This window comes from Seriola aureovittata, chromosome 1, assembly GCF_021018895.1.
Source record: "Seriola aureovittata isolate HTS-2021-v1 ecotype China chromosome 1, ASM2101889v1, whole genome shotgun sequence".
Taxonomy (NCBI): domain Eukaryota; kingdom Metazoa; phylum Chordata; class Actinopteri; order Carangiformes; family Carangidae; genus Seriola; species Seriola aureovittata.
Window position 1 is genome coordinate 13,870,912 of NC_079364.1, and position 22,908 is coordinate 13,893,819.

Here is a 22,908-nt window from a genome sequence, read left to right on the forward strand (position 1 = left end):
TAAGAAACTGAGCTCTGGGCTCACCAGGAAAACAACAGCATCAGCAGTTTGTTGAAATGCTTTAAAGGATCTATGTTTATGTTTCCTGACAGTGAATTGTCATACGAGACAGATCTGTAGAGATACAAAGCTGCAGAGGGCGGTTGACCTCCACACACACCTCCCTCGCCCGGGTTGTTAAATCAGGAGGGGGAGGATAAGGGTGAAATTCAAAAATGTGTTTATTTTATTAAAATAAACAATTGGATATGATTGGATTCATTAATGTAGCCGTCCCTGAGTATAGGATGAGTCAACAAAAGTATTTTTCCCCTTTTTACGCGAAGAGAACAGAGGGGGATTTTGATATAAAAATATTCAAAAATTATTTTGACCCACATTAATGCCACGTTCACGTGACAAGGGATCACTGGTAAAGATGGGAAAGATTCCTGTCTTGTGAACAATTAGGCCATCTGACAAAGACTGCTGTGTGATCACAGAGCTGGTTGAGTGAGAGTTAAAAGTACTGTGCAATGACAACATAGCAAAGGTCTTTGGCTGATGTGAGGCATTAATATTAGCAAGCACCACGCCGGATATATCAGAGCTTTAAGAATCATAGTTTCCCAACTGTAATTACAATTTGGAAGTTGACATGAATTTACAATTCTGAAACTCATAATTACGATAACGCTGACATGTTGTGTGTGCGGCATTAGCATGTAACTAACTAATAAACGAATAATTAACACAGAGACAAAGGACTGGAACTTGCAAAATGTATAATTACTTTCACCGTGTCTCTAGCAAATGAGTTTTAGTTGCCTGAGCTTAATCAAACCTGAAATCTTTAGGTGGCGGATGAGAAAAAGCAAGTCTTTGGAAGATACAAACAACTAACATATACTAACATAGAAATTCTAAGTGACCAGGTCTATGAAGAAACTTTCAACCCCAAAAGAATCAAATTAAATTCAGACATTTACTAACCCTACCCCTCATTTGAAACTGGTTTGTGTATTCTTGTGGTCTTATTTGGAAAGACTAAGTGGAAAATAAAGGCCACGGCACTGCGAGGTCAATCGGGAGTCAAACCAGAGCGATCAGACACAGAGCTGTGCCACATGGAGCTCACCAAAACAGTGTGTACTTTCAGTTCAAGGACAAGGACGTATCAGGTCACATTTCACACTTTACAGCAACACACATGCACACACACACATCTATCTATCCTCTGACATTGTTGTATAGAATCAATCATTTGCTCCACAGTGAAGTGCGCATTGGCAGCTGCTTTGCATTAGAAGACAAATAGAGGAGAGGAGCTATTGGTCTGTATTGAATAAATAACAGCTAAAATCCCAGGTGAGTTCACCCAGTTAAACCACAGACTTTTTCAGATTCTCTTCTCTACAGCCTTCACAGCGCCGTTTTTATCACACTAAAATAGCTGCAAGTAAAAGAAAGAAAACACTGCATTATGAAGTAGATCATTTCTTCCATCTATTATTCATGCTTGAGACTTACACTCGTGGACATCTTGTGATGGTCCACAGCAAGGCAAGAGAATGGAAGCTAACGTATTTGTGTGACATGCTCCGAGCAGCTAATACTGCTGCTTGGAGCGAGAGCTCTTTTTTTTTGGTCTGCATTTTATATATTCTTGATGGAAATGGAGAGAAGAGACACACAAACTTTGACTTTGGATGAATATTGCAGAGGATAAAACATGGCGTATATGGACTGAGGTCTATTGGTGGTATGTAATGTTTCAGCTGAGAGGACACAGGAAGTTTACTTCCAAAGGAAAATCACAGGTTCTCTTGAGACTGTGTTTGAAGACTATGATTGCTGATGGATGGTCTTTAAAGATAAAACTGTGAAGCATCACCATGACTTCCTTTCCAACTCTGGCGTGTCTACAGTGATGCCTTTCTGATGTGTTCACATCAGAGGCAGGAAACACAAGACTTGCATCAGAGCAAATAGCAGCTAAAGAGGCTGTGAGATAGATGTTGTTGATCGTAAAGTCTGAAATGCCAAAATCACATCTTATTTTCATCTTTGGCAAAAAAATTAATTGCAACTATATTGACATTGCAATGTAATAATTCAATTTTGAAAATCGCGGCAGCTGTGATTTTTTATCAGGGGCAGGTTGTAGCATTTAAATGTAGTTGACATGACGAAATGCCTTGTGTGAAAAATTTATTTTTGTGTATCTGCATGGTGGAATCTGCACTTGACCAAAAATCACTTCTACAAAGACCAACAGAGTGGTGAGTCCTTCACATCACTTTAAGAGAGGTATCTCGGTATAAGTTGTAGAGTGTAAATGACAGTACGGCTTCTGAACAGACTTGTCTAATTATCCTATAAACTTCCAAGCAAGATTACAAACCTCCGTAGAAGCTCTGAAGTCAGAGGTTATCCTGTCAGCCTGTCAGCCTGTGAGGCTAACATTAGCTAAAGAGGCTACAGTTCAGAGCTGTCAACAATATCAGTCGGACTTCCACACATTATTTGACTTAACAGCAGTTTATCATTATTACCATAACTGACTAACTATGTAGCTGTTATCAATAATACAGCATTGCATATTTATCATGATCATATTTGAGTATTGCTGAGTAATGTCACGTAAAGTGTGCCACTAATATAGGTTAATAAATGCGAGCTACACTGATATATTTTACTTAAAAAACAAACAAACAAACAAACAACAAACAAACAAACAAACAAACAAGCAAACTTTGACTGATCGATTTAAAAAAACCCCAAGAGGACAACCTCAACAACACACAACTGGATTATTTATACCTGATTCCAAATATGTAGAACCTATCTAAGTTAGTTTAAAGTATATGCCTTATACGCAAATATCTTGTTAAAAGCCCATGAAAACTTGTTTTTCAGTAACATGAAGTTAAAGTCTGGAAAAAAAAAAAAATCATTAGGGACTCAGAGCTATGTGGATGTGGACTGATCAGATTGGACCATAAACAAACATAAACAAACAACCCCACCACTGTCATAATATATTTATATAAAGAAAAATATAGATGAAAAATTCATGATTGGTGCTTGGAAATAAGTGACAACCCAGAGAGAGGAGCACAGACAGAACCGTGCAAATAGAAATCTCTATTTCATCGTATAAAATAACCAAAATTGTTCTAACTTTGGCTGAATACTGTGTTCATGTAGGACCCCATCACTTACTACAGAAAAAGCTGATTGAGGAAATATGTACTCAGGATATTTGATATTACAGTGTGTAGACCACTATACAACTACAGGCTTGGAATTTATTATACACACAATAAATACAAGTGAAACCACATTATTTGCTCAGCCCTATTTTTACCCCAGTGACAGTGCTACATTAGTTGAACAGCGTATCTATCCCTCGACCCAAAGAGTTCCATGACAGCGACAAGTTTCTGTTGTTGACGATGACATAACACCAAAGCCACATCTAACTTTCATTCACCATCTGCCTCTCCAGCTCCACTACAACTCACAACTGCTCTTACTTCAATCTGAAAAGGCAAGTAAAAGAAGCAAGCTAACTCTGATTCAGGCCTGACGTCTCACTGCCAAGTATTATGCAGCAGAGCACTCCAAGGTTGTTTTAAAAATCTATGAGATATTTTCGCCCCTGCCTCAAAATTAGAAACTGACAGGAAACTTCATGCCAGCAGTCAATCAAACTGACAAACTCAGTCAAACAGACGCTGTGTGTGTGTGTGTGTGTGTGTGTGTGTGTGTGTTGCATCAGTCAGATTTGCGAGGCTGTGCCGAGCCTGTCCCTGGCTGTCACCCTCACCCTGCAACTTCCGCTGTCCACCTTCAACCCTCCCTCACATCAATAATGGATTAACTTGTCTGAACTGCAAATGCTGCCCCTTTTAAACATAATCATAACGAGTCCCTCTCCTGGTCTGACGACAGGCTGGCTTCTGTACAGGGGAAGAATAATGACTCCTTACACAGACACACCAGGCAGCTCCCAATTAAGGCCAGCTAAAATACTGAACACCTGACAAGCACACACACGCACATGCACACGCACACACACACACACACACGCACACACACACACACTGCAGACTGTTAACATGGAGAGGAAGGATGGGGGTGGATGAGGAAGCATCACACTGTGAACATTTATTAAAGAAGACATCTACAGAGGGTCAAGACATAAAGAAAGTAGCGGGGGGGGGGGGGGCATTCAGTGGTGATCTGCAGGACAGAGATTTATCTGTATCTGAGTGTCCATCGCGGCCCCATGCCACAAAAAGAAAAAAAAAAAACAGCGTGCATTAGTAGCAGGTTGGCATGCTTTTACATCATAAACCGTTGGTTGCTTTCCCAAAAGCCACATCACTCATAAACACACACACATAGGTACACACCCAAGTACACACAAGTACACACACACACACACACACACCCAAACACAAGTATGTATGAGTTGACCGGTGGAGAGAGTGGGCCAAACGCAGTTCTCAGCTCAATGGACAATCCCAGAGTTAGTAAGGGTTTTTAGGTCCAAGCAGCTTACCCAATCATTTATCAGATTAATACTTTTCATGAGAATAAACCAGTCATAGAGAGAGACATATGGAATGTGTTAAAATGTGCTCATCTGAAAACCAAAGAAATATTGCATAACCAAAGGTCATCCTGTGTGTGCATGTTTGTGTGTGTGTGTCTGTGTGTGTGTGTGTGTGTGTGTGTGTGTGTGTGTGTATTAGCACTGTAGCTTGTGTAAATGTTAAATCTGAATGAAACCATTAGGATAAAAAAATGTATTTGGACTTCTTGGCCATTTATTCTCCCTTGAAATCACAGTAACTGTAATTGCGTAAATGTAATCACAGCTTATATTTAATGCAGGACTATAAAATAGTATTTCTGCAGGAATACAAAAAACAGGACTAGGTCAAAACCTAGTATATGGCTGGACTGCATCGTAGGCTGTTTGGATTCTGCCTAGTGTCAGCTGGTTTCAGCCTCTTTATCTATTAACTTCTCTCTATTCTCAGTGTTCACATATACAGTGTTTTAATACAGCCGAATTCCCAATAAAGCTGTTCTCATTTACATGTTTTTTTCTGTTTCTGTTGTCAGACAATGGTCCTGTAAATCAAAAATTGTGTTCCCTCAAGGTGGAGGATGATGCTGTTGCTGTCAAACATGACAGTAAGCTGAACATCTTTGGGTTTTGGACTGTTGGTGGAATAAAACAAGACATTTAAAGAAGTCACCTTGGAGTTTGGGAAATTGTAACAGGCATTTTTCACTAATTTCAAATGTTTTATAGACAAAACAATTGATCGGTTAATCAGAGTAATCAACAAATTAAGTGATAATAAAAAGAGTTGTCAGTTGCAGCCTTAGTATCTAGCACTCAGTTCTCCTCCTTTGCGTGTTCATGTAAAGTCGTGAGTGAGCCTTACATTGGAGTCGAGCAGATCAATGCTGTCTAGGCTCTTGCTGCGGTGAATGCGGCCTTTGATGCGACGCAGAGAGGGTTTACCCTGGCTCATGGGCAACGAGAGGGTGGAGGTGGCAGGCATTGCCATAGCACCAGCGCCACCAGTAGCACCTATAGGCCCATCTGAACACCCGGGAGCACCTGAGGGGGATGTCTCTCCATCTGGCGGGGTCACCCTACAACAGAGAGACAAAGAAACAAAGGCGACATCAACATCGATTCAGGCACAAAATTTGACATCAACAAATCACAATGATACATTTATTCGCTTTTCATAATTTGCCACACCTATACTTTTCCTGCTTGAAGTCATGCTCATGGACGCTTGTAAAAACCCTGCAAGAAATCTAGTTACCCATTTCCAGTGACAGAAAATCAGGGATCTTCATAGCAATGTAGCTGTTTACTAGGTTTCTCCTAATCCCTTACCCAATCCCTTACTCCAATCACATTACTGCGGAGAGCTGACGATAATCAGGGTACTTAAAGCTGCACTAATCAATATGTTTGTATGAACAGTTGGTCTGTTTTCAGTTCAGTCTTGCTGCTCATCACTGTCATTTTCAACAAAAAAAGCTCTGGTAAAGACAATGTCCTCTTCCTGCTCAGCCATAAACAGCAGTGGCTGGTGAACATAGCGGAGCATTTAGCAGCTAAAGAGCCACATATTTTTCTCAGGAGTTGGTGGCGACCAAAATGGAGCTGAAAGCTCAGAGGGTTAGAAACTCACTTCAAAGCAATGTTCATGGCGATGTGTGTCTGATGCATGTGTTAATAACTAACACATTGGGCATGTCAGTTTTATAAGGGGATAAAATGTTGTGTTTACTCCTTGTCGAGCTGCCCACACAGTGGCCCAATCAAAAACAAAGAAAATCAGTTAATGCATGTTCAAGTGTATGTATATATTATGTGTGTCACATGAATGATCCTGTTACATTTCATTTAAAGTTTTACGTTTATGTTTTATGTTGGGTCAGTTTCACAGTAACGACACAGCTGACTTTCTGGTATGTTTTAAATTCCCAAATGTGTCTGATGTTGTACGGCTTGTGGGCTCGACAACGTGACATAACCATTTCCATTTTCCATTAAATACCACACGGTTCACAATGACCATGTTTTCTCAAAAGAGCAATCCACACTGCACACAGTGCACGAGACACTGCTGCATATCTGTGGAAAAACATAAAGATGCCTGGAGGCTCAAAGTGACATAACTTTTCTCTTGCCATCTTTATTTTTTAAAGGACATACTCTCCTGTTGGCTGTAGTGGCATCCAAGCAAGTGTGAATAATTGGGCTGAATGTCAGTGGGTAGCCTGCAAATGGAGACTAGGTATGGAGCATCCACTTGTCTTCTATTATTAAGCCAAAATGAATCTGTTTTGCTTCTAACATGCCTGGATGAAAACAGAAGGGATTTCCAAAGTAATTTAAGGGAAAATTTTCGACTATCGACCCATTTCAAAGTTGCTCAAAAGAGGAAATGTACACCCTACATGGATGTGGTTAAAAGACTGTTGGTTAGCTAGCAGACTTACTGTATGTTGAATTTACATAAAATCATCTTCTCCAACAACATCAATGTAGCCAGCCAGGTAAGAGCTGAATCAATTAATCGATTAGTTGATCAACAGAAACAAAGGTAATCAATTAACTTTTTGGGTCACTTTTCAAGCAAAATGTCCAAACATTTGGAGGTGTTAACCTCATAAATGTGAGTACTTTATGCTTTTCTCTGTTTTTACATTATAACAAATCAAATGTATCTGGGGTTTTCAGTGTTGGCTGGATGAAACAAGTCATTTTAACGTCTCTCATTGGTTGCTGGGAAATTGTGACAGGTATTCATGATATGTAATAAAGAAAATGATTGGTTGGTCAATCAAGAAAATAATACAGATGCAGATTAATAATTGATGAAAATAACCATTTATAACCACCTCAGCTCTGCAGTGCATTCCTACATCATAGCATAAGCCTTTGAAAGAGAAGATGGACTATTTGTTGTACTTGAGATGTATCATAATGACAAGTCATCAGTCAGTTCAAAGCCTTGTACAAAAGTATTAGATGGTGTTAGTTGACGACACTTGACAGTCCTCAGGAAAAAGGATGAACCTACGGAGAGCCTGTCAGTCACTGTGGCCAAAGAGAAGGCTGGAACACATTCACACGATTTGATTCACTGAAAGATGATCAAGTTTTTTCATAAAAATACTTTTATTACAGTCACCAAAAAGCTGGAAATCATTCAACGTGTGACTGTAACAAAAACAAACAGATGAAGGCAGCACCATCATACTCATATAGTTGCTCTGTACTATCAATCCCATAAAGAGCATTATTTTAGGGCAATCACTTGCACGCCATTTACACACATAACTGAATGTAACAACACATATACCAGGCGAAGTTGTATTGAAATTAAATTAGTCCTTTATTTTATTTACTTCAAGGCAGATTTTTTCCCTGTTTCCACCATTGATAAAACAGGTTCAGCCACTCACAAACAACAGCAACATGGCGAAGTAACAAATATGACAGATCACCTTACTGTTTATCTCTGGCAGCGGCCAGTGCTCCTTGATAAAGCCACTCAGACCCAGTTAGCAGTAAAATGAGAACACATGTTGTGAATGGAGCCCATGAAGGGGGACAGATGCTGGCTCTGGGTGGGGATTAGTCTCTCCCCTGTCCACAGACACATCAACTTGCCATAATAGAATAAGAATACAAATAAAAATATATTCATCATCATCATCATCTGGTCATTTTTTTTGTGACATGCTGTATGTTGAAAGTTAATGTTGTTTTATGTGCTTCCAAAAAAAGGCTCTTATGAAGCAATAACCTGTTTAGTGCAGAGTGCTTCAGTGACATTGCTGCAATACAATAATGCTGACTACCTGTAGCTGATCACTTACTCCAACATTGTCACAGCATGTATTGTAAGCACTTTCCACTTGCATTTAGACCTAAAGCTCTGTCAATACATGTTGCCTTTGCTTTTATGTCCAGTGCAGGGTATGGATTTCAAAATGTGTCTATTGATAGAAGGTTCAATAAAGGCAGTGGAGACAGTGTTTGCATCACAACCTCACATTGTAGTAACTAATTCAAAACAAGACAGAAACCTGAAGACAAACCTGTATATTCAACTTTACTGAAAGTGACTGTTTTTCACATTTTCCCAATCCCTTTTCTGCAGCTGCAACTCTGTTTTGATGTGAAAAAGCAAGAAAACTCGAAGCAGTTCAACAGCAGCTCAGTGTGTCTTGTATGAGAGCTGCAGTGTCTCACCAGAATACTTCTCACTTACATAGAATGGAGACCCGTTTTGTATCTGCTTTGATTCATACCAAACAGTTTGATTCAAAATAAACACATGTATGCTGATTTACTACCTTGTTGCCCCCGTGGAAAAATTCAGAGCCAAAGAAAGCAGTAGGCACTGCTGTTATACCCCTGCTCCTCTTATAGAAGAAGAAAAGTACCATGACAGACCATGCTAACTTCCAGACGTGGAATTACTCTTACTTTCCTTAAATTCTAATTAAACAGAACTGAGTGTTTTTTATGTGTGTTAAAGAACTATGAAAATCCAAAACATAAATTTTACTTGGAGCAACATGTACTTGGTTGCTGTACATAAAGTTATTATAAAAAAGTAATATACACTAATATCCCTCCATGTGGCTCACGAATGTCTTCAATACACACGCACGCACACGCACGCACACACACACACACACACACACACGTGCGCGCACACAACATACACACCAATATGGATTCATGCTTTATAACCTCATATCAAGTACAAGAGTAATATTACTCAATATGTAATTAGTCCCTTCCAGTCCCTGTCCTCTACTGTGACCTGTACACAGTGCATTTGTGTATTTACTATACACATTTAATCTAGAGGAGCCCTGTCACTGTAATCCCAGTGTTGTTTTTACACAGGGACTCCATTCACACATCCAGAAACAGCTTATAGAGCTCTGTGGGTTTTAAAATCACTGTTTCTAAAAATGAGGAGTGCAGACATGGACTGTATCTGTATGACTTAAGGAGGGCACTAAAAGATGATATCACTGAAGAGAAACATAGAAATAATGGATTATTTGGCTCCAGGATTTTATACATCACTGCTTCCATGACACTGTGTTTTATAATAAGTAATGACTGCATCTTGTAATAACACCTTTTGTTTTGTTTTGTTTTTTGTAAAACAGTGGAATATCGTCCAATTCTCCCATACATTTGTCTGAAAACTAATACTAATACTGTCTGATAAATGTGTCTTCAATGGGATCAAAGCAAAGATTCAGTAGTGATTCAGAACTGCTAAGGAAAATCCTTGAACAAAGTTTGCAAAAAAATATGTGTATTTGTCTATAGTTTGAAATTTGAGTAATTTCTTGAAAAAAAAAAGTATGACCCAGTACAGACTAAAGGACTTTGGCTAGAATAAACTGATTTAGCTTTGCACTCAACATTGCCGGACTCATGGTACAGTTTAACACATCAGTGATCAAAATCACAACCAGAAATATTGTGTTTTTTATTCCATGTTTTCTTCTTCCTTGTAAAAACCTTGCTCAACCTACATTACCCACAATGCAATCTGAGCCCTGATATTATTTTTAAGCCTTTCTAACTGCACACATCCAGATTTTTTTCACTTTCAAATTTGTGGTCTTCATACCCAAGTGATACCGACTCAAGTGATGTCACAAAAGGCTTTTTTTTCATATGCAGTAATGCTCCCCAAGACCTGTGAACAGACTCTGGTCCCTGTTGAGATGGCCTTTTTTTAAATCCTTTTTCTTTCTCTGTATTTTACAGTTCATACACTATAATCAACATAGACTTACATCAGAGATGATATGAGCCACCTACATGTGAAAAAAGGACTACAGTCTGAGAGAGATCTACAGTCTGATCCAGACAGGCAGTATAAACATCAGGGTACAAATATTAAAACTATACAGAAAACCAGAGCGAGCAGAAGTATGACTGCTCACTCGCTGCCGACCAATGAATGATTTATCATCTGTGATGCTGCAGGATTTTAGGGAGATATATTGAGCCACACAGGCCAGTGGATTAGGCAGAATATGGCTGACAGAAGTTTGTTTCACTTTTCACTGCCTCTGGAGAAATATGGAGGAACTCACAAACAGGCTGGAGCGCACTCACAAGGCGTACCCAAAGTGACCCCTTCGGTACAAACAACAGACAATGCCAGCATCTTATAGCACAAAAATAAAAAAAAAATAGCAAGAAACATTAGGCACTCAGTGCAGAGAGAGGTGAAGTTTATGAATATTACATGAGACTTCAGCCCAAAATAGAGAATCTCCCTCCTGCCCTGGATTTAAGAGGTCATTGGCAAAGCTTTACAGATTACCTCATCCCAGAATCCCAGCAATGTGTAAATGTTGTAGCCTAATTTTAGAAAAATCATTAGTTGATGTTTTGGTTTATCTATCGGCAGAGTAGTATGTCCCTCAATTATAATATGGTTATGTATTAAACATAATTACATTACGGTAGATAAAATGATAAAATGATTGAAAAAATATTGAAAAAAAGGAATTTGTTGCAGAACACCATTTCAAGATTATGAAAGTTAAGTTTTGACCTGAAACAGCAGCTGACAAAACAATTTCAATACAGCATCAATTAAGTAGCTGTTCTGGAGCTTTCAGTCATATCGCATGAACTTCAATAGCAGTTGGAGTTTGCCGAGTTATCAGAGAAGTGTAGTTTTTTTCCATTTCCATTTTTTGTCTGAGAACTAAAAGCTAAAAGGACCTAAAAGCTGAGATTCAAATGATGATGATCATGTGACACGGTCATTAGGACACAGCGGAGTAGATTGATGCACAGACAGAACGAACACGTCACTTAGTTTGCTGTCTTGCTGCTTTTCGTTGTTGTGAACAGAACTTTCGACCCAAACAGGGAAGTGAAAAGAAATAGAAAGACAGAGAGAGAGAGAGAGAGAGAGAGCGAGCACTGATCTCTCCTGATTTTGAGTGAATAAATAATTGTGTAAATAATAATTAATGTTTTGTTTGTGATGACAGTTTTGTTATTTTGTTTAGTTTTAACAACAAAATATATTTGTCATCCTACTGCCATCACTTATGGTATCTGAGAAAGAGCAAGAGAGAGAGAGACTGGCGAGCAAATCTCAACAATCTCTTTTCTGCTCTTTTTGTGAGCCTGTAGTCAACAGTTTAACTAGCTTGTTCAGGGTAGGGGTTGGGGGGGCTCCCAGGCTACATCCTCCTGTCACCTCAGAGATATTATGTTATGACAGATCTTCAGATGAATAGCACTTTACAGAGCAATTGCTTCCACTTAGTGAGGACTACGGGGACAAAAGCAGGTGTGTCTCATCCCCATCCTGACACTTCTACCTAAGCACCAGGGCTCCCAATGTCACACACACACACACACACACACACACACACACACACACACACACACACACACACACAACACACACACACACACACACACACACACACACACACACACACACACACACACACACACACACACACACACACATGCCAGAGATATGATCCCCCTTACAAATTTCCAGTCCCATCCTCTTCTATGCAGGTGTCTCTTACAACTAGAAAAGATTTTCATCGTATGCTTTATCTTCATCTGCTTTTTATATCATGCCCAATAATAATGGACTGTGCTCTGACCAAAAGAGTCCTGATGAGATGCATTTCCATCCTGGGATTCTCCTTTGTTCATATCTCCCAGCTCATCAGGCGACAGTGGTGCATCCAAAATAGCTCATCTGACTTTTCTTTTTCCATTTATATTCCAACACCTTTTCAAAAAAGCTTTTACTAAGCCAGTGTTTTAGTCATTTATTTTACTTTCCATATAAACTGACACACTTGCTGGGGCCTCAGTCACACAGGTGGGAAAAAGAAAAAGTAAGAACAAAAAGATGAAGAAGTAGAAACTAAAGGTGACAGGTGAACAAAGCACGAAGGAGCATGGTGCTGAGGGGCAGGTGGAAGAAAAGCGACCGAACAAAACAACGAGAAAGACCATAATGCAAAAGGACAAAGGACAGAGGGACACTGTCAAGTGTATGGCTTAGAGGTCGCCCCGACTGCTTCGTAATGCTTGACTGTTCAGCCGGAAGTGATGGCAGCTGATGAACATGCATCATTCTGCTAAAGGGCTTCCCTCCTACTTCAGGGGACAAGTGGTGACAAGAGGTGCATGACACATTCTGCTTGATCTAGATAACCTCGCTGACCCCCCCTAACAGAAGAATGAAACTAATGACTAATATGCTGGCTGGCTAAAAACATCCTTGAAACAGTCCGAGGAGAAAGCAAAGAAAACAAGGAGACGCATTTCAAAGGCTGTTATTTAAGAGTTGGAGTCCATAAGCCTTTTTTTAAAGCCACCTGGGCAGAAGAGGAGGGGAAAGAAAATCTGTGGCGGGATCAAGACTCTGATTAGGCCAGACAGACCTGACAGATGGACAGACCAGATTAGGCATATAGACATGCATCAAACAAGACGGGACAACGGTCATGCTGTCTGACCCCTGCAGAGAGGAGAGTAACAGGCAGGTCAACAAACGCCACTGCTCCCATACATGCATAACAGACATAAACAAACACAGTCAACCTCAGAGCACATCAAACATTCATTGTACGAGCAGATCTGCTGTGAAGACAAGCTAGGCTAAAAGCAGAAGTGGAGAATAGCTTGAGTTGCTGCCCTGTACCTGATGTCACCAAACATAGGCACGTTTTATATAGTTTGCTTGGGGATTTTTGCAAATAACCGCCCATTACCAAACACAGGAAGAGGTGTCAGCAGTAATGTACCTCAAGTTGACATGTGCTTCAATGCAAATGAAATAAGGAAACAAAAAACAATTCCCGTGTACACTTTGGCTGACAAGCAAAGATGTAGCTAGTTTTGAATAATAACCAATCAGACATGGGAGCTGTCAAAGGTCATTATGGTCCTTGTATAGCAAAAGTGACGGTTGTGTCCGTAGTCTTGGCAGGAGGTCTAGCACATTCCCGGTGGGTGTTGGCCTCCTGTTTGTGATTTTCATGGACAGGATTTCGAGGCACAGCCGGGAGGAGGAGTGTATCCAGTTCAGGGGCCTAAGAATTTCCTCAATGCAATTTGGAGATGATGTGGTTCTGTTGGCGTCATCAAACCCTGACCTTCAATGTGCACTGCGGCGGTTTGCAGCCGAGTGTGAAGTGGCTGGGATGAGGGTCAGCACCTCCAAGTCTGAGGCCATGGTTCTCTGCCAGAAAACGATGGTTTGCGCTCTATGGGTTGGGACAGAGTTTCTGCCTCAAGTGAGGGAGTTTATGTATGTAGGAAGGCAAAGCTCTCAATGTACCAGTTGATCTTCATTCCGACACTCATGAAAGTCATGAACTTTGGGCAGTGATTGGAAGACCGATACAAGTGGCTGAATCCGCAGGGTGGCTGGTCTCAGACAGCTCTGACATCCAGGGCCAGCTCGGACTAGACCTGATGCTCCTTCATGTTGAAAGCAGCCAGTCGGCCTCCGGCCTCCTGGGGGCGTTGGAGATCTTACAGGCATGTCCAACTGGTGGGAGGCCCTGGGGTAGACCCAGAACATGCAAGAGAGATTATATAGCTCATCTGGCCTGGAAGACCTAAAAACGTTGTTGGGGATTGGGATATCAGACTATTTTGCCTGACCTACTGCTACTGTGCCTCGGTGAGAATGGGATGTTAAGAATACTCATGATTTTCCATGTTTAGGCAACATAAGTTACTGCAGCTCAATAACTACAAATTATATATGCTTTCATTGCTGCTGAGAATTTTTATAAGAATACGACAACCTTCCGGGAACAACTCTCCTCCTCCGTCAGTAGGCTGTGAAAAACAACTTGCAGAGGCATAAAACTTTCTTACTTGGAGCCACTACTGTATTGGAAATCCATAACAGTGGTCTACTTAAATTTGTTTTTATGTCATTATTATTGCCTCGTTGTGTGGCTGTGCTTTTTCAACATGAAACCACTATTTTCTTTTGGTTTATCCTGTTTACAACATCCATGTTTACTTATTATTGTTTTTTCGGGTTGGTTTTCCAACAACATGACAATGCTTTTGGTAACAAACGAACAAACTAAATTTTACATGGAAGATGGAAAACCAATCTAAAGTCATATCAAATAATGGTCAGCAACAATGCATGATTTGGAGTCAATGGGCTTTTAGGTATTGTAAACTATGACAGTGCGGTAATGTTTTTGTAACATCAATTATTTGATTTGTTATTCAGTTTCAATCTTATTGGGACAGAAGACATATCAACCTATTTCACAGAGAGTATCTGGCACTTTTTAATTTAAATAAAAGACATCCTCTACTGCACTATACTGTAATGCTTTAACATTGTAATAATATGAAGGGAAAAAAAAGCCTCAGTTATGCAACATTAATGGTGACAGACAGATAAATCTCCGAAGCAGAGGAACAAAAGGAAAAAGAATAAACTGAGATTTCTGTGAGACAAAAGTGGACCCCCCTCTGCTGTGTCCTTCTCTATTTCTGGGACGGCAGTGATGGATCCCATCTTGTCAGCCTCCTGTGAGGCATCGTGACAGTCGAGAGTCACCAGAGGCCGAGGACGTGAGACTCACAGATTCTAAAAGTCATTGCTGCTCCGCGTCTGACTCTGACCAGAGACGATGAGTCTCTGTTACCATCAGTGCCGCCAACAGGCTCTTTAAGCACCCATTACCAGGCCCATAGTTAGGCTCAACATTACATGAATCCAGAAATGCCCTGTGTTAGAACTGCTGTCAGACTTGAGGAGGATGCAGCTGGAGTTTTATATCACTGGTACAGTACGTCAGTATAGACAATGCTAATACAGAACGAAACATCTTGAATAGAGCAACCGCTCTGACCAACCAACCGAATTGGTTTGATACTATCGGGGATCAAAATGCCTTGTCATTCAATACCAAATTTCAATAAATGAGTAAATCTCATCAGCATCAGTGAACCAAACATGTAGATCTAATAATGCTGGTGATAGGCTGTTTATTTACACAAACATGTTTGAGTGTGTAAAGAGACCTAGCTTAAAAGTAAAACTAAAATTTGTATCGTAATGTGTATTGTAATTATTTTTTTGTTAAAATAGATTTGATAAAATTGGTATAGAAAAAAGTGTCGCTAAGAATCGGTATTGAAGTCAAGATATCGGTATCGGTACCGATATCGAACATTTTTGCACGATGTCGAGCCCTAGTGATGAATCTGATGCAGTGTGATAATACTCAATGAAATGTGCAGTTTACATGCAAAATGTTTCAGCTGTGTGTATTTGGCAATCTTTCTGTTACAGAGTACTGGACAGAAACTGTGTTGATGCTGAACCAAATATAAATATGTCTCTGGAAAAACATCAGTCGTGCTAACTCTTTTGCAACATTACGCACCAGAGTCTGTCTACTGACTTACTGTGCAACGTTTTGTAATAAAGTCTGAGCAATACTGACACACTACCTACACATATGTCCGCCTCTGCCAAAAATAACACGTAAAATACTGTTTTCTTAGTCTGTTAGAGTTTTATAGGCTATGAAATTTCCATATAAGTTGTTTTAGCATAAAACTGCAGACATTCAACAAAGCAAATACTGTGGGAAAAGTTGTTCTTCTCACCCCAGTTATCAGTATTTAAATCGGACCCGAAAAGACATCATTGAAGGCCCTAACCCACAGACAAACAAACACACAGGCACACTCACACTGGCACAGACACCCACACACCACACACCAACAAACACATAAACATACACCACAGGATGCTCAGAGAGCGGGTGGGGGTAAGGGGTGGGGGTAAGGGGTGAGCCACGAGTCAATAAACCCTGTGTAATCTGTTCCCTTTAGTGGCATAAACCATCTGAGAGGAGATTACAACCGTTCTGCCAAAGTAAGAACATGCGAGTTCCTAATGGACAGAAACACTGACTACAAACACACACATACAAACACACACACACACACGTGTGCAACTTTGCACGTACTCTAAACAGAACTGTGGAGAGTAAGAGTAGTGTGTTCCAAGACTCTAACAAAGTCATGACTCATGTTTTTAAGATCAGACTTCATGACTTTAATACAAAAAGGCTTTTTTGACTTAAGGGAGAGAGAGACAGAGATACTGAGGAGAAAAAAAGAGAGTTTTTCTACATGTTTTTCAGAAAAGTACTGATTATCATGACAGGCCCACCCTGGACTTGGGCTCCTGCTGAGGTAACTAATGTGCAGCATTGTCAGTTTGTGTGAGATTACGCATCATGGCCTCCACGAGTGGAACTGGAAGAGTGGAGGGGGTCGGGTAGGAGTTGATGAATGTATATGTGTGTGTGTGTGTGTGTGTGTGTGTGTGTGTGTGTGTGTGTGTGTCATGTGTGTGTTTGTGTGTGTTCCTCTGAAGAGCTGGGAGGGAGGATGTGTGGACAGGCAAATCAGAGGGGCTTCTTCATGTGTGTGTGTTGGGGGGAAGAAGGGACGCTGACTTTATGCATCATTAAACAGGCAGACTGAGAACACCAGGCGGAGCTGTCACTGTGGAGCGGAGCTGAGTAGACATCTGGCGCACAATACAGGACGATACACCCACATGTTAGGAAGAGCTGCGACTAGTTTAAACACACGTCATCAAGTTACTTATTGTTTATGGATCATCTCAAACTAATTACAGTGCAGTGGTTATCACAGACATTTTGTATAATAATTTGTTTTTATTTTTTTGATAAGTGTAATGTGGCGGATTTACAAGAAACAAAAACCCCACATTGCCCACTGATCACCGCCGTCTGCACAAACCTCCAGTCAGAACTTCACCACCTGCAACTGGCTAACAAAATCTTGTGCTTTTTCACATGTGGCCTTAAGGTACATGTTTTTAGTTTCAGGTTTTTATATTATTTCCACCTTGATGGAGCAATTATGCCACAGAGATGAATAAATTCCAGGTGACTTGGTAAGAGAGTCACCCTCTGAATGAGCTCCCAAAATGCACAGGGATCTACAAAGGTTGCTGTCGTTGGTTTTCACATTATTTGAATTTCATTCTTATTGCCTCAGAAACATTATGGCAATGCATATGGTAAAAGTTACTGGCAAGTTACTGCAGATGAACTGCAAAAGTTTGTAAAGTACTTGTACTGACATATTACATCTTGAAAGCACTTGATCAGGATATGCACTTTCAGCCTTACTGAACTTTGAGTATGACAGAGGTGGTTATCATGTTTATCTACAGAAACTATTAATTATCATTAGTCTTGTGTCATCACCCATTAAAAGTAGTGGAATCAACGACACCAAGTTCATATTTTCATGTTTATTTATTGCATTGTCAATGCAATAAACGGCTCTTTAAACATGATGGATGGAAGATCATAAACCATCTGGAGCACAACCCCCTCCTCATCTATACTCTTTATGGAACAATCACACCATTTCCCCTCGTGTTTTGCGTTGCTATAAAAAACTGTTACTCCTGTGTGTTTACACAGAACTTGGATGGATGGATGGATGGATGGATGGATGGATGGATAAAAATAATAAAGTCAATGTTGCTTCAGCATTTATCTATCATATTGCTAGTTCTGTTAGCTCAAACATTGTCACACATCTGGATATGAACTTGTAGTAGAAGTAAACCTGAGCCATTTCAAATCTTGTACCTAACATCACTGAGTAGTACCTCATTCTGAGTATTCAGTGCAGCCGAGTTACTTGTGTGCATGCAAACCTCCTGATTCTGAGACTCAACTTCACACTGAATAAACACAGACATGGCATGCGAGTGAATGCATGGGGTGACTCCATGAAATACACACTGCAGGCACACGCTAGCTCAGCTTCCCTTCGTTAAAGTGGCTGTCGGAGGCAATACAGTAATCCTGTTTTAATGGCCGTGCCCCTTCCCCCACCATGATGTGATGGCCCCAGACGTACCGCCGCGCCTCTCTTAAGGGAGAAGTGTCAAAACCAAGTCACCACAGTGTCCTTTGCAACACATTTGACAGCAGTCACACGAGCTAAGAGGAGAAAACCTATCCTTTTCCCCTGTGTGATGACTTCTGATTCAGCCATGTTCATTACTACAGTAGACTGTGCATGCAAAGTTGTAAAGCCATTTTTTATATGGATGAACTCCACAGGAACCAGTTTGGATATCCACTACAATAAACCAGTGTTTGTCTTCTCACTGTAAAGTAATGCCAATCTGTAAGGATTATTCCTCATGCTTAATTTTATCTATGTGGATTACAGAAGAAGGAGAACTGAATGTGCCTATTGTAATGAGAGCCTATAATTAGACTGAACACTACTCACTGCTTTGTCATGTTTTTTTGATTTTCCCTTTCGTTATTAATGAGGCTCCTAATATCAATTAGCAAAAGGAATAGACTTACAGTTTACATTAAAATGACCTATGGTGTAATCATAACACATGTGATGTGTTGTCAAAAGTCAAATAAGGTTACAGACATTAATATCAATCTCTCAATCTCTCGTATCAACTATCTAATTTACAAAATGTACAGTTGGCCAATCGTCCGACATAAAATTAATTAATTAAAATAACACAATTTTGAATTACAATTTATCTTTAAGAGATTTACGATGCGATAATGCCAAATATTTTCTGTTCACAGCTTCTCAAATGTAAGGATTTTCTGTTTTCTCTGTTTTACATCATTGTAGGAGCCACAAGTAACAGTTACTTTCGTTATTTATAGAGCTGAATACTATTTTTCAATAAATTCACTTGTTGTTGGTCTATAAAAAGTCACAAAATAGCGAAAAATGTTTCCAAAGCCCAAGGTGACATCTTCAGATTTCTCGTTTTGTCTGATCAACAGGCCAACCCCCCCAAAAAATATTCACTTTAGCAGCAAATACTCACATTGGAAAAACTAGAATCAGATTGTTCAGCATTTTTGCTACAAAAGATACATAAATGACTAATTGATTACCAAACTAGTTGCTGATTAATTTCTATCGACAAATCAATGAATTGGGTTTAAATCACTATAAAATTAATATCTCTGGATTTAAATCTTTGGACAAAGCAAACATCTTAAAGATATCAACTTGTGATTTTTTATAACGTATTTGTGGCATTGCATGCTTCATTAGAGAGATGCTACAAATGTGGGGACAGAGAGATGGGGAATGACATGCAAGAAAGGTCTCAAATTGTGTTAATGGTTGGCACCCCACCAGGATGCTGGGCTATTTTTCAGTTTTCTGATATTTCAAGGACCAAATGATTTACCGATTCCCTTCAAAATAATCAACAGTTTAATATATAATGAAAATAATCCTTGTCTGCAGCCCTACGATGCAGTGCAACCAATGAAAAAGAGAAACTGATGGTAACAGATGTTTCCCAAAGCTGAGAAGTGAAATAATGTTGGCAGCCTGTAAAGTAGAGAGCTGGTATGTTTCGTGGATGCAGCTGGTTGCATAGTGAAAATTTATAGATGGATTAAGGACTACAGACTTTGATGATGGAAAGATATGTAAACACACAGAGATATACACAGCCAATGATAGTGAACCACTTAGCATAACTCCTACACATAGTGATCTAGATGCAGAAGGCACGAAGCTCCTGAATAAGTGATGAGAGTGGAGAAATCAGCCGACATTTTTTTTTTCACAACATCAGATCACAGAAATAGATCTATGAGGACAGATACTTGCGGGGAAAATACAAATCAACCAAATTACTCTTAAAAGCTTCAAATGAACGACCGATAAAAGGCTGTAAGGAAAGAAAAAGATGGAGTGCGCGCAGGTGCAAGTGAAATCATTTCAAAGCAGAATGTATGGGACGGCGCTCAGCATTGTTTTCTACTGTTGTTGTGAATACACCTGCTCTGTAGGCTATTGTCCGCCTCTCCGACCGCTGCATGTGAAACTCAGCCTCACCAGCAGATCATAACAAACAGGGTCCACCAGGCGACAACACAGATAAACACACAGGGACAGCAACGCACGCACACGCACGGTGCACGGCTGCACAGAAAGCAACTGAACCGTACAACCCTCCTGTCCCTGGCTGGATGCCTGCTGTGTGTGGACATCACCGGTGTGAATATGAAACAGTTGTCTGAAGGCAAAGAGAGATGGAGGCAGCCGACTTCCGCCAACAGCTGCTCAGCCTCAACTTCACACGAGAGACCCGGGCAAAGGAGAAGAGGGGGGGGTTTTGTCATGACAGCAGAGCTAAGAAGCTAATTTCTAAAGCTGTTTTCTCCACATGAAAGGACAACACTACCTTTGTCACTCTTTCCACGCGCGCAGCAACACACGCTCCCAACAACACGCGCACATCCTCCTCCATCCTCTTCCTCCATACTCACCACAGCTGTCTCTTCACGGGGAGGCAGTCTTTGTTGGAGGCTGTCACTCCCATGGCCATCTGCATCACCGTGATATATTTCTGGTACTTCATTTTTTTGTCCTCCTTTACTACTACCACAACTGCTGCTAGCTACTACTTCTACTTCTACTTCTACTTCTAGGAATCCGCGCGCCACAAAAGCGGCACAGGTGAGCGTGCATTCAAATGTCTGTTATTGTCCCCTGGCATCCGCGGCATCTTCGGTGTCAAAAACGCCATTTCCACGTCTGGAGGACTGTTGACAGGGAAAACGTTCCCCGAAGAGCTCAACGAAAGGTACCACGCCGCCGCGACCCATGTCTGCGCTGACTCTCTAATCTCATTAGAGCTCAGAATAGATTGGCTAATCCATTCAATTTTAGTCAGGAGCGGGTCATTGTTGTGGTTCGCTCCGTTGCGGCCACTTATTCCTCTCTTTTTGTTGTTGTTTTGTTTTGTTTTGTTTTTTTTGTTTGTTTTTTTCTAGCGAGTCAAAAGAAAGAGACAAACAGTCAGAGAGAGGATGCAGCGGCAGTGGCACCGAAACGTCTGCGAGGTAGGAAAGAGAGTGCGCGTGTGAGAGAGAGGGAGAGGGAGTGGAAGAGAGGGGTGGTGGTAGGAGGAGGAGGAGAGAGGGAGCGATGTAATGGCTTAAGAGGGGGGAACCTAACTGATGCTGAGTGTATTGTAAAATCGGAGGCAGAGGCGTCGTTTTGTGGTGAGATGTTTTCATGAGATTGGCCCATGAGGCAGAATGAAAACATCAGGGTTTGGGTTATTAGAAAACAGTAAATGAGATAACACTGGAGCTCAGGGAGGAGGTGGGAGGAGGATGATTAGCAGAAAAAGCTAGAAGGAAACATGTAGAGAAAATCAGAACAATGGGCAAATGAAAGAGAGAATTCTAAGGTCTAGTCAAACTAATATATCAAGCCACAAAATGTAACGTTTGCTCCTGTTGACTGCAAATGTGACCCTGAAGTTTAAAAAGCAGCAACATAACATACTCCACAGAATAAATATTCCTATTCCATTTGTTTATCTCATTTTCTACTTGCATTGTGACATTATAGCCTACTGTATGTATGTCATGTGAAATGCTTGTAAAAAACAAATGCACCTGTCTGTACAGCTCATTCACTGCTCATAATTTCTAACAATGTAACTAGTACTTCACATTGTCACTAATGCTTTTCATCATCATTTATACATCACAACTGCCTTTATTTAGTCGAGTTATTTTACGTAAAAAATGTATATAGTACATTTTATGTTGTTGTGTGCCACAGTAGTATATTAATGCTACTGAATGTTTTAGAACTAGATTGATGAAACAGCCATTATGTTTGAGATTGTTTGGAAGCCGTGTCACATTTTCTCCACCAGAGAGCACTGACAATTGTTTTTTTTGTTTTTTTTTTTCAACTGTAAAATATCCTGCTCTGTGAATTTGGTCACTTTTAAATAAAGTAAATTTAAAGGACATTAAAAATGTTTGTTTATGTTATGTTTATCGGTCTTGGCCTCAAAATTCTGTATCAGCATGGCTGTACTATTTCACCATGTTTATGGAGCCCTAAAATTTCCTTCAGGATCAGTAAATATATATCTTATGTTATTTTTTTTTCTTTTCTTATATTATTTAAGAACAACAGGGTTGTTTTCATCTCATATAATTACTGACCTTGTTGCTTTAATCTCAATCTGCTTAAATAGCCAAACAGTCCTTCGCCGCAGGTTTGACCGAATAAGGAGGCGAGTCAACATGATCTCATTTGCGGCTCAGTGAAAGTGAGCCAAGCAAAGCTAATTAAAAAACAGAAAGGATAAAAGTAACAGTAAAAACAATCAAATTCATTTATCTTGTTTATTTTATCTGTTATTTATTATTACTCTTAATAATTATACAATTGTACAGTATAAATAC

The 22,908-nt window shown here is 40.1% G+C and overlaps 1 protein-coding gene across 12 annotated transcripts in view; it reads right to left on the reverse strand.

Moving 5' to 3' along the window:
• tjp1a (tight junction protein 1a) overlaps window positions 1-22,908 on the reverse strand; it is a 118,893-nt gene that overhangs the window by 76,843 nt on the left and 19,142 nt on the right. For 11 of the 12 annotated variants that reach the window (XM_056381696.1, XM_056381666.1, XM_056381704.1 and 8 more), the window contains exons 1-2: window positions 20,962-21,130; window positions 5,448-5,661 (exon numbers count right to left, since the gene is read on the reverse strand). In XM_056381696.1, the coding sequence (XP_056237671.1) occupies window positions 5,448-5,661; window positions 20,962-21,053 (306 nt within the window). In that variant the 5' untranslated portion in view covers window positions 21,054-21,130. Of the gene's footprint in view, window positions 1-5,447; window positions 5,662-20,961; window positions 21,131-22,908 lie in introns of those variants that run through there. The other variant, XM_056381649.1, reaches the window with a different exon arrangement.